General features: G+C 40.9%; 2 protein-coding genes across 3 annotated transcripts in view; one reads left to right on the forward strand and one right to left on the reverse strand.

The window, feature by feature from the left end:
* Window positions 1-2,595: 2,595 nt before the first annotated feature.
* MED21 (mediator complex subunit 21) lies at window positions 2,596-8,070 on the reverse strand. Its single transcript, XM_037033889.1, has 4 exons — window positions 7,991-8,070; window positions 4,214-4,328; window positions 3,612-3,712; window positions 2,596-3,070 (listed from the first exon to the last, which is right to left on the reverse strand). Exons 1-4 carry the CDS (start codon window positions 8,030-8,032, stop codon window positions 2,894-2,896), a joined length of 435 nt encoding a protein of 144 aa, XP_036889784.1. The 5' UTR covers window positions 8,033-8,070; the 3' UTR covers window positions 2,596-2,893.
* Window positions 8,071-14,727: 6,657 nt separating this feature from the next.
* The window catches only part of TM7SF3 (transmembrane 7 superfamily member 3), a 30,308-nt gene continuing 27,890 nt past the window's right edge, over window positions 14,728-17,145 (forward strand). Inside the window, exon 1 of one of the 2 annotated variants that reach the window (XM_037033826.1) lies at window positions 14,728-15,047. In XM_037033826.1, coding sequence (XP_036889721.1) covers window positions 14,957-15,047 — 91 coding nt within the window. In that variant the 5' untranslated portion in view covers window positions 14,728-14,956. The remainder of the gene's footprint in view (window positions 15,048-17,145) is intronic. The other variant, XM_037033825.1, reaches the window with a different exon arrangement.

The following is a 17,145-nucleotide window of genomic DNA, read 5'->3' on the forward strand; positions in this document are numbered from 1 at the left end:
AAGGGCTTATGGGGGAAAAGCCTAAAGTTTGATCACATTAGAGGACATTTTTCCAGATGGTCTGTGGGGACAAATAGTTAAAAAGTATTTATGAGACAAAGAGTGGGAATTTGGAGGGTCTGGGCCTGTAAACAAAGGAGTAATGCACAGATCTTATTTTAGTTATGTAGGGCAGGGGGGTTCTTTGCCGTAAGCCATTTATTTTCTGGAACACAGGAGGTTGGAGGGGTTTCTTAACTGAATGCTGTGTTTTCCCCTGAACACAGCATTCAAGTAAATTGTCAGTGGCCAGGGACCCAACAGGCAACGGACAGGGAGATGGGTTGGGGATTGTTTTACAAGTCACACTACCACCTCTCTAGACTTAGCGTGTCCTGAGTGGGAATACCTTCTCTGGCATTTGCGAGGGCAGTGAATTAGGATGCCTATTCCAGTAATATATGCTAGGTAGAAGCCATGAGTACAGTGCATCAGTTTGGCCTCAAGTGCTCCAAGCCATATTGTATCTACCTCCCTCCCTCCCAAGTTACTTTGCTCAGACCTCGAGTTTAATTCAGGTGCCCCTTCTCCCCGCTGGACCAAGTATGATAGTCACTTAGATATGTACATCCAATAAAGCCATTAAAGTTTGCATCCCTGGTTTCCATGAGGTTTCCAAAATTCAAACAGGGCATAGGTTCTGAGGTCCTTTGAGAAGAAACAGGAGATGGCACCACCTCTAAGGATTTTTCTCCTTAAAATCCTTACGGGACATCTAGTCCACACCAGGTCTTTGCTCATGGATGTTTGAACAGGACAAAATATCAAGGCCCTTTTGGCGTGGACCAAATGTCTTTGTGAGCATTTTGGACAGAATCAAATGTATGCTAATTCTCAAAACGCGTTAGATCTGGGTAAACGGGAACGGAGGGATAGATCAGGCCATGAAGGCAAGAGCATTCCGTTTTCGGTCCTCCCAAATCTGTTTACTAGGCATAAGATCGTCATTGCCAATATATCTATTGCAGCTTCGAGACCCCCAATCCAACAGACATGTCCATGAAATGATGTCTAAGAGAAGCTGTTACATACAACCTTTATAAATTTTGTTTTACAATCTTCATAAATACTTCAGAGTGCACATTGTCTTTTTTCTATAATACCTTAAACTGAAGGGGTGGGGAGGAGAAGGCAGTATCAAATATAAAAACCTTTCAGGTAGGAGTATTTTAACAGTAGTCAACCCACCAGCTTAAGGCTGCAACCTTTCCAACCCGTCTCTTGGGGCTAATTGTATTGAATAGGGTTCAGTATTTTGCAAGTTACTTTCTTTTGTGGGCCCTTATCTTTTAGAAACCTCATGCCAATGTTAAAAAGTAAAATGCCTTTTAAGTGATATCAGAGAGAACAAGCCAAACATTCTAAATATCCATTAATATAATAACATTCAACAGAACTTTAAAAGTTAATGATTCTATAAATTATAGGAGTTAAAACGTTCCTCTAAGCCAGGAGTGTCCAATCTTTTGGCATCTCTGGGCCACACTGGAAGAAGAGTTTTCTTGGGCCATATATCAAACACACAAACACTAAGGAAAACTGATGAGCAAAAAAAGAAAAGGTTTTAAGTAAATTAACGATTTTGTGTTGGACTGCATTCATGGTCATTTGGCCTGCAGGCCACAGGTCAAATGGACACCCCTGCTTCTAAGCAGTATTAAAAATTGTGGCAGTATTAAATACAATAATTAAATTGTATTTAATTATGATGGGAATAACAGGCAATAGATCTCTGATTGTTATTCTTCCTCTTTCTTAAACTCTGGGGTAAGTAACAGATTGCAGAAAATGTAGCTCAGGATATCCTGAAAAATGTAGCCTTTGGAGATAGAACCAGTTACAATGTGGAACACATTGTGACTCCCGCTTTCTAGTGGAGAAAAGAAGTGGATTCAAGGAGACCCAAGAGCGGGATGAGTATCCATACTTGATAATGCTGACACAAATGCTCACAATATCAAACTCAGTGCAACAGAGAAAGTCATACTGAAGTAACTGATGTAATGGAAGTGTGTTCTGGTTAGGATACAGTACAGCAATAAAGGGTGAGAAGTTAACAAGATTAGGAGACAGAATCTCAGATTAAAAGAATGAAAAGAAATAGGTGACTCTGGAAACGTACTTCACTACTGAAACTAAAGGGAAGAATGAAAAGAAGGTGGGGAAAAATGGTTTGGAATGAAGAAAAATTCTCACAATAGCATGGAAATTCCATAAAAAGGATTTCTTAGTAGAAAAAAGTATGGAGATGAACTAAAATGGGTATAAAGTTCTGGAAAAAAGAGTCAAGTTTCCATAAAAGTGACCTAATCTGTCCAACCACATTAATTCTCTTTGTGTCTTAAAAGCAACAGGGTTTCAGAAACCTTCCTTGCTCAGGCTCCAAATTTCTACAATGTGACCTCTAAAGAGGCAGAAGGACACCAGCCTAAGTTGAAACATCCCGTATCTCTGCACTCATCACGTCTCCTCCAGCTGAGAGATGTTTTCATTTGTAAAACAACTGTAGAAATATGAAGACCAAAGAGAAATAAAGACAAAAGTTATGTAACAACAGAATTTTATAGTACATTTGTTTAATCATATTATAACCATTAATGCAATAGCTGCCTCAAATTCATTCAGATAATAAAAAATGATGTTATAATAATGACTTAAAACTGGTTCAATCACAATTTTACAAGCTAATTTATCAAGAGTGAAAATAGAAGACTATTAAAAATAGCTAAAAAGATAACATGTTATAGTACTTAATGTTTCTGTTCACTGTTGATAAGGCTCACATCTAAATTTGATGCAAAATTCTTAATGGCACTGAAATAGTTCTTTTCTCAGCCACATGGTGCGTGTGGTACTAGGAGTCTGGGAGAGACTGGCTGTGGGTACCGCTCCTGGTCTTCAGCTGGGACTGTGCAATGTCAGCGAGTGCACTCTGTATCTTTTCCAGAAGCATGTCCCCTCGATAAACAACATCTTCCAGACATGTAGCAGCCTCGTGGTTTTCTTCTTCTAGCTTATATAAGCTGGCAGCCTTTATAAGACACAAATTTAAAGATCTTTTGAGAAATGAAAAACCTGGAGATTAGTAAGAGCCGAGAACACACTGTAGAAGTCTTTACTTTAAATCTGGATGACTCTGCAACCATTGTGATAGATCTTTCAGTGGCAAATATTCTAAAATCAGGGAACTATGAAAAGCTTTCCCTGTCTGAATATTTAAAAATGAATTTTCAATTCGAGATCTCTGGATGCCCAGAGGTGACTCCCTTCCACACTGCTTTTGGACACTATTATTCTACTCTGTATCTACAATGTCACTCTCCTCTCATTTTTCGCTAGGTAAAGAGCCAAAGTGATAAAAATAGGAAGTGTCCATTTAACTCAAAATTGGGCAGCTACACATACACGTTCAGTGCAGTCTGTAACAGACTACACTAATTCACAATGAATGAGATGCCCATTTTAAAATTTAATCTCCAACTTTAAATATTATAACAAATGGTATTAAGTCTATCTCATTTAATTCAAAATCCCCTATTAGCAAAGTACTCAAAGGAAAAGAGATTTTTTACCTGTAAAGCAGCTGTAGATTCTTCACTTGGCAAGGAATCTATCAAAACATCAATGTCTTTTGCCGTTCGTGCAATGAGTGCTGCAAAAAGCTGGGCATATTCTAGAGAAAGAGATGACTATTTTAGGGTATCAGGGCTCAAGTTTTCAGGAACAGAAATGAAACATTAAGTTAAGGAAACCAGAAAACTTCATATAACTTTTTCTATACTAGACTTCTAATGATTAAAATATTATTTTGATACATCAATCCTATCACACCTTTGAGAACTACCCTTGATATTAACCCAAGTTGGGTATTAACCATAACAGAGATCACTTATTAGGTCAATATGGTGGTCACTTGAATAAAGAAATCTGTAAATGGAATGCCTTCCTTTTTAAGGTTCAAGAAGTTAAATTCATACAAATTCTCCTCTAAAGGAGTAACAATCTGTTATTTGACATAAACAGAATTATGACATATTGTGTAGTAATATTCTCAAACAACAATAACATTTTTAGAAAGCCAAACAAAAAAAGCTGAATTTCTCATTAAATCTAATTCTAAAGATTACAAGTAACATGAAAGTAAAACTAAAAGAAGCCAAGAAAACCTACTGACCTTCCGTAGGATTGGCCGGCTGGTCTTTGTTGATCGTTGTCTGAATGTTGCTAAAGGAGGCAGGGGGCCCGCACTGCTGCAGCACCCCAATGGCGTTGCAAAACTGATCTGCCAGCTTGAGGGCAAAGAACACACGTCCAAGTTAGAAAGGGTTGATCAAACTCAAGGATTTCACTGGTAATGACAACAATATGTTTCTATAATAATGACCTCTGAGCAAGGCAATAAAACAAAAATATAATTTTTGTATAAAATTAGCCAGTTACTAACAGTAATTAAAGGTTTTAATCATGTAACGAAATTGGGTTTGGTAGCAATCTACTTGAAACAGTTAAAAAGAAATATAAAATAATCTTTCTTTTCTTACGAAGGTAACAGAATGGTAACAAATACAGGCCGATACTGATTGCAAGCACAAGTAAGGACTTTCTCGGGGGAGTAGTGGGGAAAAAGCAAATCTGACTGGCAAATATCTAAGTAAGGTTCCACAATAAATAAAACCCGTGTGACTCATATACAAAGTATCACTCCCTTTTTTGAGGTAGTTACAAATCTAAGTAAGTACTGGGAAAAAGATAGCACCTTAAGCATTTAGAAACGTTTTTCTTCAGAACCCAAATTTGCAAACTCCTGGTGCTCTAAAAGTATTCCTCAAGCAGTTTCGAAGATTTAGAATACTAATTCCAATGGCAACAAATTCACAACTACCAACAACTGAATCTAAAAAACAAACTAAGCAAACAACAAGAGCAGGAACAGAATCACAGATATGGAGATCATTTGGAGGGTTATGAGTAGGAAAGGGAAAAGGGCAGGGTGGGGGAAAAGGTACAGGGAGTAACAAGCATAATTGGTAAGTACAAAATAGACAGGGGAATGTTGAAAATAGTATAGGAAATGGAGAAGCCAAGGAACTTACACCCAAGATCCATGGACATGAACTAAAAGGGGGGGAGGGGTTGCTGGAGGGAATGGGGGTACCAGGTGGAGGGAGGCAAAAGGGGAACAACTGTAATAGCATAATCAATAAAATATATAAAATACTAATTCCTGCCCTGGCTGTTGTGGCTCAGTAGAATGAGTGCCAGCCTGCAAACCGAATATCACCGGTTCAATTCCCAGTAAGGGCACATGCCTGGGTTACAGGCCAGTTCTGGGTGTGTGAGAGGTGGCTACACACTGATGTTTCTCTCCCTCTCTTTCTCCCTCCCTTCCCCTCTCTCTAAAAATAAATAAATACAATCTTTACTTTTAAAAAAAGTACTAATTCTTCACCAGCTCCAAATTTATACTCTCAGCCTCCCCATGAACTNGGCTTAGTAGAATGAGTGCCAGCCTGCAAACCGAAGATCACCGGTTCAATTCCCAGTAAGGGCACATGCCTGGGTTACAGGCCAGTTCTGGGTGTGTGAGAGGTGGCTACACACTGATGTTTCTCTCCCTCTCTTTCTCCCTCCCTTCCCCTCTCTCTAAAAATAAATAAATACAATCTTTACTTTTAAAAAAAGTACTAATTCTTCACCAGCTCCAAATTTATACTCTCAGCCTCCCCATGAACTTCTATCAATAGTCCTGTTCTCTCAAACCTCAATTCCTTATTTCCAATCAACGAATAAGCATCGCTACGAAACTTCTCTGTCATTATTTGCACGGCAGAACTCCAAGTCAACTGATTCCTTTGTTTAACACCTAATTTGTATTAAGATTCTCCTAGTTAACCATACAAGTTCAGACTTTTTTCCTTTCATCTTCAAATCCTGCAAAGCCTTTCCCCCTTTCTCCTATCATCAGTGCTGCGGTGCTAGTTCAGCCAGTTATCTCACATCAGAAATTTTACAATAGCTCCTTATTGTTTCTAGTTCACTACGTTATTTGACCCTGCTCAAACATTCTGAGCTCACCCAGAATGGTTTCAGAATACAGTTCTAATTCTTCAGGCCTTTTCAAAGATTTCAATGATCTAAGTCAACCCTACTTACTCATTTTTCCTGCTCCTTGCTCCTTCGCATATATTTGACCATTGGAAATTAATTCTCAAATACAATACTTTTGCTCACAATTTGCAAATGTAATGGAGCAGTGGTAAGTTCTCAGCTGTACACATATGGATTCTAATTCTGGTTCTAGTACCTTGAGTAGGTTTTTTAATTTTTATTTTAAAATTGGAAACATTCTCACAGTACAGCAAAAAACATTCAACACAGTGGCTATCTGCTTTGTCCTTCAAAAGCTCTCAAGATCTATTTATTCAACAAATGTTTATTTAAAATCAACTTTGTGACATGTACTGTATATGTATAAACATTACAGAGATGTAGTTAACTAGACAGTTTCTGCCCTTCAATAGGCCTCAGAGGGTGAAACAAATGTTATCTTGGTGGGGTATGAATACATTTTAAAAAATAATATGCTTAACCTTTGATGGACATATATACCTATATAAAGCCCATTATTAAAAATAATAAATATTTTAATAATTTTACAATTACAATTCAGATAAATGCTAACAAGATTCCCCCTATTTTAGTTCACATCACTCTATATTGCAATGTACTTCACTTAACAGCTGAAAACACTTGATTCATTAGAGCTCCCTAACCACATACTGCTTTTGCATTATTTAAATGTCTCTTGAGTATATGACATCTTTCTAATCAGACTGTAAACTCCTTAAGGAGTATCTCTCTGTAAACATGCTAGTGCTTATATACACAGTGGGCATTCATGCTAGTAAACAGAGGCTTATCCTCTAAATTCAATCATCAGAACGCCTCCATAGAGTTAAGGCCATATTCACTTTGTTATCTTGGTGAATTCATCATTTAGGGACTGGCCCTCTCCGCCTTAAAACGTCTTACTTTATACACACAATGCGCAGATCAGTTTCTCACAGGTAGATGGACACTCTACAAAACGTGGTGCAATAACCAGAATGTCAACTTACTAGTATCCAATGTGAAAAAACTGACAAGAGACCAGGTACTTAGATTTTCAGTCAGCATATTCTCTCTCTATATGCATCTTATCTGAACATCAAATTATAAACAGAATGACGTTGAAAAGTAAAACTACCACTAAAACTATTTAACTCTTAATGATAATAAGTACATGAATCCTATGGTTCATCAGTCCTTTAAGAAGACTTAAATAAATGGAAATATACGAGGATTAGAAAAGTCGTTACCATTAAGATGTCAGTTTTACCCTGAGGTACGCTGGGGCGTGGCCAGGAGATGGAACGAGACCCTTGGTCTGTAAGGACCAACTAAGATGAAACAAAACTTCTCATCCTACCATCACTACCGCCCCAACAGTAAAGTTTTGGCGAAGGATCCCCTCGGCTAACATTTCGTGGCAAAGACCCAATCACCAAAGCACAGGTTCTCCTTCGCTGGTTTACACTGACAAGGGGGGAAAGGAGCTTCTGCTGCTTCTCCCCTCCTTCCAAACAAGAAGAGATCGCCTAAGCATCACTGATGAAATCATACTGTTCCCCGAGAACAGGACAGGTCCGTGAAGCCTAAGAGGCCGAGGAGAGGGCGCCTCCCCTTCCCAGCGGAAAAAGGCTGCCCCCTCCCGCAGTTCTCTGCACCGCCGGGTCGCCGGCCTCAAACCACCCAAGACGCAGCGACGCCTCCGCCGCCCCGACTGCTTTTTGCTGAAGCCCTGTTTTTGCTCGCTCCCCAATTCCGGGTTTCGTCTATCGAGCCCCTTTTCCCCCCCTCGCTTTACCTCAGGAAAGAGAAAGAAAGAGACTAATCGAGTGAAATTGCGCACCGAGTTCACGGCGTCCTGCAGCTGCGTGAGCCGGTCCGCCATGTTTCTCCCGTAAGTGAAAGGTCCCTAAAGCAGCTGCTAGTACACGATTGGGCAGCTCTAAAACGCGTTCTGGCCAATGACAGGGCTGCGATCTGGGAAGGGGTGGGGTCAAGCACAAGCACACGCCCACAAAAAGAGGACTTATCTGGGGCTTACTTTATTAAGAGTAACTCTACCTGGGAAAAATCTTTGCCGGGGTTACTGAAAACAACTTCGGGACTGTGCGGTCCACTCGCTTTTGGAACTAATACTGTACTGTTTTCCAGGCTTCTAGGTATTAAACACTTTACAGAGATTAAGTTCTGCAGTTTTTAAGCGTTAATGTCCACTACTCGTTTATGTATTCATTTTTTAAATTTTTTATTTATTTTTAGAGAGGGGAGAGGAAGAGAGGGAGAGAAACATCAATATGTGAGAAAATCATCCATTGGTTGCCTCTTGTCCCCCATCCCCAGACAAAGCCTGAAACCCAGGCCTGTGCCCTGACTGGAAGTCCAACTGGCGACCTTTCCCTGTGCTGAAGGATGCTCAACCAACTGAGCCATAGGGGTCAGGACTATGTATTCATTTTCACACATCTATTTAAATATTTATTTTATATTGCTTTTGCTTTCCAGTTGTATCACAAAACATACACAGCAAGCAACTCAAGACTACTTGGGAGTCAAGATACCGACTTTAACCTCAACAAGTACAAACTAAAAATCACCAATCAGAAAGGGCTGGGTTAAGGATGCTCCTGTTGCTTTGGGGTATGAAGGGCTGTATCCAAGTGGAGACTGGGTGAGTGCTTTAATTGTGAGTATGGGTGTGCTGGGGAAGCTGACACAAACAAGGACCAAACTGAGGGGCATCATCGCCTGTGTTGGAAGTGGACAGAGAAGGAAGGTCTCCGCGGGCAAAGGTGAGAAGAGCATTTGGAGTTAAGAGATAAGATGTGTTAAGAGATAAGAGCCTTTGCAGTAAAGAGATGAGATGTGGAGTGTAGGCAGCTAATAACCGTCTCTTGTTATTGAGTGTGACAGTGAGAAAAATATGTGAGGGTTAGCAGAGAGGAGAGTGGAGGCTTCCAGTGTGTAGTTGGAAGAGAGGTTCCTGGAAAATAAGGGACGTGTATAGGAAGTGCAGGTGCAGTTTTTTAAGAGATAAGCTGTGCAGTTTCGACTTAGAGTTAGGATCTGTTGGGGGTTTGAGTGTGAAGAGTGATAGTATGAATTTGGTATTAATAAAAGTTAGTCTGGGGATAGGGGAAAAAGCTGCCTGGAAACAGCCAATGGTGGGTTTGTGAACTTGAAACAGACTCAGTACTCTCTCAGTCAGATGATCCCTGATTACCTACTGGGAAGGAGGAAGGTGAGGGAAACTATCCATGGGGAATTTAGCTGGTTGGATTAACCCTAACCGGGAAGCTCCACTCCTGCTTCTCCTCCACTTCCATCCCCAAATAATATACATACCCCTGGGGCCTAATTCAGCATCTGCCCCATAATAGGGCAATAATGAGAGGCAACTCTAATTTGTTTTATCTGTAACTCTATCTGAGAGGTAACTCTAATTTGTTTATCTGTATTTGGGGTAATCTGTGATGTTCTCCTCCCACCCCCAGCTGAGAGTGTACCTTATTTATTGAATGCCTGCCATGTGCCAGGAAGTATGATGAGTGCTAGGTTTGCAAAGACCAATAAGCCAGAGACTCACTAGGAACGTTTTACAGTTATCTAAGAGTGGGCTGGGCCTAAACTAGATATTGACCCTGAAAAGAGAAGATAAGCTATTTTTTAAAGAAAATTAACATGGATTGGTGACTGGTTGGATACAGGAGGATGAATGAGGAAACCCACTAAAGGAGAATACTAAGTTTTGTAACCTGATTGAAGAGAACTGGGGTACCTGGGGTAGAGGAGCCACTTCAAGTTATGTTACGTACGAATACGACACAGCCTTTGTTCTGTCATTCATCATCTTCTGTACAGATTTTCAGTGGCTCCACTGAGACCTCGGGTTGATGTCCAGCCATCTGCCTGGTTTTCCAGGTTCACTGTCATCTTGGCTGAAATACTAAAAATAAGTGTTTGCTTTTATTGTTTGCTTATTTACTTAGACTCCTTGCAATTCCCTAAACATGTTATGCTGTTTCACACTTCTATGCACACTATATAAAATACATATGATTCTCTCTTCTTTATATGAAATGCCCATACTTCTATTAACACCTCCATCTTGTTCCTTTGTTAATTGGTTACTCAGCTCTCAAACTTTATTTTATATATGTATGTATGTATGTATTTATTTTTAGAGAGGGATAGGGAGGAAATAACAGAGGGAGAGAAACATCAGTGTGTGATTGCCTCTTGCATGCCCCTTACTGAGGACCTGGCCCTAAACCCAGCAATCCAGGCATGTGCCCTAGACTGGGAATGGGAACTGGTGACCTTTTGGTTCTCAGGCCAGCACTGAATCCACTTAGCCACAACAGCCAGGGCTCAAACTTTATTTTAAATATCTTCTTCTTTATAAAACTTTTCCTGAAACTCTAGTTAATTGCGCCCAATCTTTACCACAACTGTTTCTTTTACATCTATTATTGCACTTAGCATACTGCAGTGTAACTATTCATACATTACTCAAATTCACTCAGTACCATGAGATACTTAGGAGCAGGTAACATATTTTAATTGTTTCCACATTTCCAATACCTAGCACCAAGCTTTTAGCCTGGCACATAGAAACCTCTGAATGCATGTTTTGGACTGAATGAATGGATTTCTTACCATAACAACTTTATATAATAGTGACTAAATAAATATTTATTGAATTTAATAAAAACAGTCAAAGTAATGTATGTTGCTATCCACAAGAAGAACATGAGTTTAAAAATACAGAGCGGCCCTGGCTGGCATAGCTCAGTGGATCGAGCGCGGGCCTGTGAACCAAACAATCGCGGTTCGATTCCCAGTCAGGGCACATGCCTGGGTTGCAGGCTAGTTCCCAGCAGGGAACTCATGAGAGGCAACCATACATTGATATTTCTCTCCCTTTCTCCTTCCCTTCCCCTCTAAAGATAAATAAATAAAAATATTTAAAAAAATACAGAGCGAAGGTGACATGAGAGTGGAAACGGCAAGTTTCAAAGGTCTTTTAACTAAATGGGCAAGTTTCACAAAGGCCTTTTCCCTGAATCCCTGCTGGCATCTCCATCAAGATGTCTTGAGCCTGCCTTCCTTCCTTCTTTTCCTTCCTCCTGCTCTTCCTCCCTTCTCTAAATCTTAAGCAGACTTTAAGGCTCTAGTTATCTACAGGGTCCAGCACAAATAACACCTCTTTTTTTATTACAAAACCTTTTATTACAAAATTATGTAATTCTGTAGCATAACAATATCACACTAAAGCATACCATAAAGACATTTCAGGTGAAATGTTCAAATTAAAACTATAAATCATTACACCCATATTATTACCCTACCAACCACACCCAAACAGGCATTACTTCTGTAGGACCCCGTGTATCTTAAGATTGGAGAATCATGTCGGTTTTTGTGTTTCCTCTCAATTCACAGGAATAACAAAGTCATCTGTAAAGCTGTTGAGTCCGTTTGCTCCAGTCTCCACTGGAAGTCTTATATGAACAAGGGACCTTCACCCATCATCCTCGGAAGCTGTCACAGTATTTCAGAACCAAGATAATGAGACCCTCTTGTTATTTTTGACATATCTGTCATCAGCCGTCCTCTGCAGGCATGGGAGACTACAATGCAAAGGTATGGAGGGGACAGAATGAGGTTAGTTCAGGGAGTTGAAATTAACTGAGTGTGCAGCAGGGAAGAGTTTGGGTTTAGTTGCAGCAAGAAACTGGACAGATGGATAGGAGCTGTATCATGAAAGCATTGCGTATCATAGCCAGGAAAATGGACTGTTATCCTTGATGTTTCTATGAGAAAACCTTAAAAACTATACATAACTTCTTAAAAATTATATTTTCTTGTTCAAAAGCAATGTTCAAAGGAAATTTTCACAAAGTGCAGACATGTGCAAATAACGTTTCTTAATCCAATCACCTTCATGATTTTAAAGATTCTAATACTTTTCAAAGCTTTCTTTCCATGAGTATAACATAAATGCATATTTAAAAGAGAACAAAGCTTATACTATAAATATTTATTGCTTTATAACTTGCCTTTTAGTAAAAACTTCTGAATCAATCACTTCCCTTAAAAACATGACTTTTGAAGGGCTACACAGTATTTTTTTATGCCTGTATTTAATTCCTTATTGTTGGGCATTTATGTTGTTTTAGTTTCTTTTTGTATTGCAAATAACATCTTGAACGGTTTTTTTACACTAATTTCAGACATCTATCTAATTTTTGTACAGATTACATACTTAAATCTAAAAGTAGAATCATGCCAAAGCTATGATGATGTAAATGATGCCATAAAAAGCTATTTGCAGTTACGCCCCCAGCTGGTGGTATCTTACCTTGTCTGCTTCTCAGCTCTTTTCATCCACACTGAATGTTTGTATTCTTTTCAAATATTTACAACTTACTTTCTTAATTTGATTTTTTGTTACTACTGAGTTCAAACTTTTTCATGTTTTTATTACTACTTATGTTTCCTTTTTGTTTGTGTGTGAAATTCCCTATTTGTGCCCTTGGCAAATTTTTATTTTTTGTCATCAGCTTGACTTTTCATATTGTTTAGGGCTTTTAACTTTCATGAAATTTATTTATTTATTTATCCTCACCCAAGGACATTTTTTTCATTAATTGCTTTCAGAGAGGGGGGGGGAGAGGAAGGGAGAAAGACCCTCATGGATTGGAGAGAGAAGCATTGATTGGTTGCCTCCTGTATTCACCTGAACCAGGGATCAAACCTGCAGCCTAGGTGTGTTCCTTCCTTGGGAATCCCACCCACAATCTTTTGGTTACAGGACAATGCTTCAACCAACTGAACCACACAGGCCAGACCTACCAACCTACCAATTTAAGGCCAGAAATTTAACATTTTTTTAAAAGATTCTTTAGAGGGGAAAGATTCTAGAGGGGAAAGGAAGGAGAGAGAAGGAGAGAAACATCAATGTATGGTTGCCTCTCCTGGGCCCCCTGCTGGGAACTGGCCTGCAACCCAGGCATGTACCCTGGCTAGGAGTCGAATGGCGAGATCGTGTGGTTTGCAGGCTGGTGCTCAATCCACTGAGCCACACCAGCCAGGGCCAGAAATTTAACATTTTAAATAGCCAGACCTGCCAATCTTTTCCTTCATGGTTTCCTTCTCTGGTTTTTTGTTTACAAAGTTCCTCCCCTGAGCCCTTCTAATCACTTCCAGTTTGGCACTGCCAGATTCCAATGGATTTTTGTTCTAACAAATTCTCAAAGTTAAAAAAAACTTAGATCAGTTGTTTCTTTGTTTTTTATAATAAAAGAAATAAACATCTTGCCCTGGCTGGCATAGCTCAGTGGATTGAGCATGGGCCTTCAAACCACACGATCACGGTTCGATTCCCAGTCAGCACATGCCTGGGTTGCGGGCCAGTTCCCGGCAGGGGACACACCAGAGGCAACCATACATTGATATTTCTCTCTCTCTCTCCCCTTCCTTTCCCCTCTAAAGATAAATAAATAAAATCTAGAAAAAAAATTTAAAAAAGAAATAAACATCTTGTAGCTGTTATGGTTTTTATTCACTACTTTGGGATTGCATTTTGAAAGTGTGAGAATTATAATCCTCCCCAATAAGAGAACATGCTTTATTGAATAAGGCATCACTGATTCAAATGCTACCCTTATCATAATTGCCCCTGTTATCTTCCTGATATTTCCTCTACTGAGAGCGACAGGAATAGGGGCATGTGGGAGAGTGAATAAACATCATAGGAATAGATGATGCTACCAAAGGTGTGAACATTGGGATCGGACAGGAGGACAGGAAGAGTTGTGCCTGTTAACAAATAGTGATTGCCATAGATTTTTCAGCTTAATAGTAGATGAACCGAATATTGTATGTAATTTTCAAGGCAGCTCATTAAAATATATAAATGAAAAATTTAAAGAACAGGAAAAGGAGAGCAGAACAATCTTCCCCACATAACATTCGTCTAATTCTACAATCATCTCACGGGTCCATGTGTCGCACGGGCTACTGTCCATCAAACAGCAGCACTCAGGTATGAGAGCTGAGAGAGGAAGTTTAGAGTAAGGTCTTGAGTCTTCGAGGATATTTTGCTTAGAGAAAACGAAACCTTAAAAACTAAAAACTAAAACTAAAAGTAGTGCTCACCCCAGCTCAGTGACCACAGGGAAACAGCATTACCCCCGTGTTCTCATGCTAACTTTCCCACGCCTGCGCCCCGAAGGCAATTGCTGCAACGGAAACCGTTATTCTTGCGTCTGGAGCACCAGATTCCTCCTTACTATTTTCTTTTTGCAACGGACCGTTAAACTCGGGAACAGGGAGCCTAGAAATTTAGGCCGCAACGGCGTTATTTTTACTTTAACGGTGGCTTTCGTAAATGGGAACGATAAAAAAGGGAGAAGTACAGGTTACACCATAGAACTTCCTGGGTCCCCTCCGAACTCGGCGCGGGGACGCGGGACGCCGCCTGCCGGGAGCCCACCCGGAGCCGCGAGGGGGCGCGCGCCGCGCGGAGACGCTGCTCCGTCGGTCCCCGCGGGGGCCTCAGGGCGGTGACGTAAAAGGGGCGGAGCGGCAGGCGGTAGTTGTGGAGAGAGAGAAACCGCCGTAGGTGCGGTGGAGAGTGCGGCCGAGGTTGCCGGCCGGCCCAGCGGACCTGGCTGGTGCGAGGCGCGAGTCCTTGGCGGGCGATGGCGCCGAGCGCGAGCGCCCCGGGGTAGCGAGGGCGAGGCTGCGCGGCCCCGAGCGCGCCGTTGTCCTACCCTGGCGTCGGCTCCGCAGAGCTTGGGCAGCTATGGGGCTCCTTCGGCTGGTGGCGCTGGCGGCGCTGGCATCGCAACCCGGGGTGGCTGGTGGTGCCGAGACCGTCGGGAACTCCAGCGTGGGTAAGGTCGGAGGGCCCCGTTTCTGCAACCCAAGCTGCTTTTGCATTTCTTGCACAGTCGAAGTCCACCTCTGGGTCTATCCACTTAGCGAGAGAGGTTCTGAGTTCAGAGCCTGTAGGAACGGATCAGAGTCCTTTCCTGCAGAAGGCAATCCCCTTTACGAAAGAAGGCCTCCTAATTTAGGCTATGGAAATGGGAAGAGATACGTAACTTTCTTTCCCATAGCGAACAGCCATGTTTGTGGGTTTAGTTTAACACTTGAAAGCGCCTCTTTGATCCAAAGGGCGTATTTGAGCCTGTGGACTGTGAGGCTCGGTGCCAAAGCGAGGGCTTTACGACTGACCGTCCTCCCGACTGCAGCAGGTTTTTACACTCCAAAATCTAGATGCTTTTCTAGTTGGTAAGCTCGACAGAGTCTGAGAGGAAAAGTGAGCTCAGATTGGTCTTTAGATTGTAGGTCATGTGCTTGGCGAATGATGGGTTTTAGCCGTAATGCGTGGTTTGTTAATATATAAATTGTGAAAAGCACTAATTGTGCTGATCATCATGTGCTTTTCCCTTGAGGTTAAGCACATTGTTGGTTTTGTTTTGAGCTTAAGAGACTAGTTATGGTTCTGAAACGTAATATTTTCTGAACAGTGTGATTTTGTTCCTAAATAAGTATCTTTGAAAAGCTCTTATGCAAATTAAGTTCTGGAATCTTTGCATAGGACTTCAGGCCAAAGGTGAAAAGGGAAGTTGTATTTTCACAGAAAAAAATAGCCTCATTTATCCTAGGGCACTAACATTCATTGCAGTGCAGAATGTGTCAGGTGTTGTTCATGGAACTGTTATTTAACCCTCACGTGGCAGAGGATCCAGCTCAGGCCCAAGGAGATGATGCTCACTACCCAAGCAAGCAGCTAATAGGGGGCACCGGCAGCATCTGAATCCCAGTAAGTCTCACTGCCAATTTCATGGTCCTTCCAGCAGGTTATCCAAAGCTGCCCCCAATATTTAACTTAGTATGGTGCTTTACGCTCAGTTCTCTGCGTTCTCATTTCTCACAATAGCCTTATGATGGAGGTAGAAGAGATAATGCTCCTCCATTTTAACAGGTGAATAATTAGATTGAGTTTGTAGTTGATCCAGGCTAGACCCTGAGCCAGGAGGGCTGCGACCCAGAACTTTTCATCTGTAGGTCTGTGCATTAGTATTTTTATACAGAAGTTGAGAAAATGTGAGCATTTGAGAGGTTGATATTTTTTCAGATGCTATTTCTTGCCTCTTTTCTCTGACTTCAGCCCTGGTATTTCATCTATCATGTTATTCTTTTTGCCTTGCGTTAGTGTTGTTGCTGTGTGCAGAGGGACATGTGGGAACTTGACTGCTGAGTGATGACAAAGCTGATGTTCTCCACATTTGTCAGATAAAAATCAGCATAGAAATTTAAAAGACAGCTCAGTTCAAGACTTGTATTCTCCTGCTAGGAAGTGGCTAGATTTCTGTTTCTGAATTCTGATAACTTGGCAAACTGAATAAATTAAGCAGCTGCTCTAATTTAGGAGGACCTACCCATCTTTAGCAGGACAAGCTCACTTACACCACTTGAGTAGTGGCTTGAAAGCCAAATGAGTCTTTGAAGGGGGCGGACGGAGTTCCTAGAATGAAGAGGATGCTTTCTGTGACCAGCAGGGCAGAAAAGGAGCAACACACATTTAAATAGTTTACCCTTGCCTTGAAGTTCCAGTTCTCTGCTGCCTTTGACCTCTTTCGTTACTGTCTGTTTCTAATCCTTTAACTCACATGAAGTTACATAGTAGTTGGAGTTGTGCAGAATGTCACTTGAACTTTCTAATACTTGTGCTATTGATAGTGCTGTAAGTAAGGGAGCAGGCCATTTGTGTAGTTAGTTGCTAGTGATCCTTTTTTCTTGAAAGTATGTGAAAGGTATGCTTTTGTGTTTCCTTTCAGCTTTTAGGGCTAATGAAACTTCATAGGATATGAATGAGCAATTTGGAGGGGCAATTGAATGCTAACCAGTTCCAGTACCTAAATGAACTGCTTCTATTTTTAATATTTCATCTGAAGAGAATTATGAAGACTCAACTTTCACAGA

This window comes from Sturnira hondurensis, unplaced genomic scaffold (assembly GCF_014824575.4).
Source record: "Sturnira hondurensis isolate 20B ecotype Veracruz unplaced genomic scaffold, ASM1482457v3 Scaffold0021795, whole genome shotgun sequence".
NCBI lineage: Eukaryota > Metazoa > Chordata > Mammalia > Chiroptera > Phyllostomidae > Sturnira > Sturnira hondurensis.

Excerpts from the sequence above, each read along its gene's own strand:
- MED21 (XM_037033889.1), bottom strand. The coding sequence starts at position 8,032 with ATGGCGGACCGGCTCACGCAGCTGCAGGACGCCGTGAACTCG. Across the intron at positions 4,329-7,990 it reads TGCAGGACGCCGTGAACTCG|CTGGCAGATCAGTTTTGCAA; the intron begins GTGCGCAATTTC and ends TTTGCCCTCAAG. Across the intron at positions 3,713-4,213 it reads GCCGGCCAATCCTACGGAAG|AATATGCCCAGCTTTTTGCA; the intron begins GTCAGTAGGTTT and ends CTCTTTCTCTAG.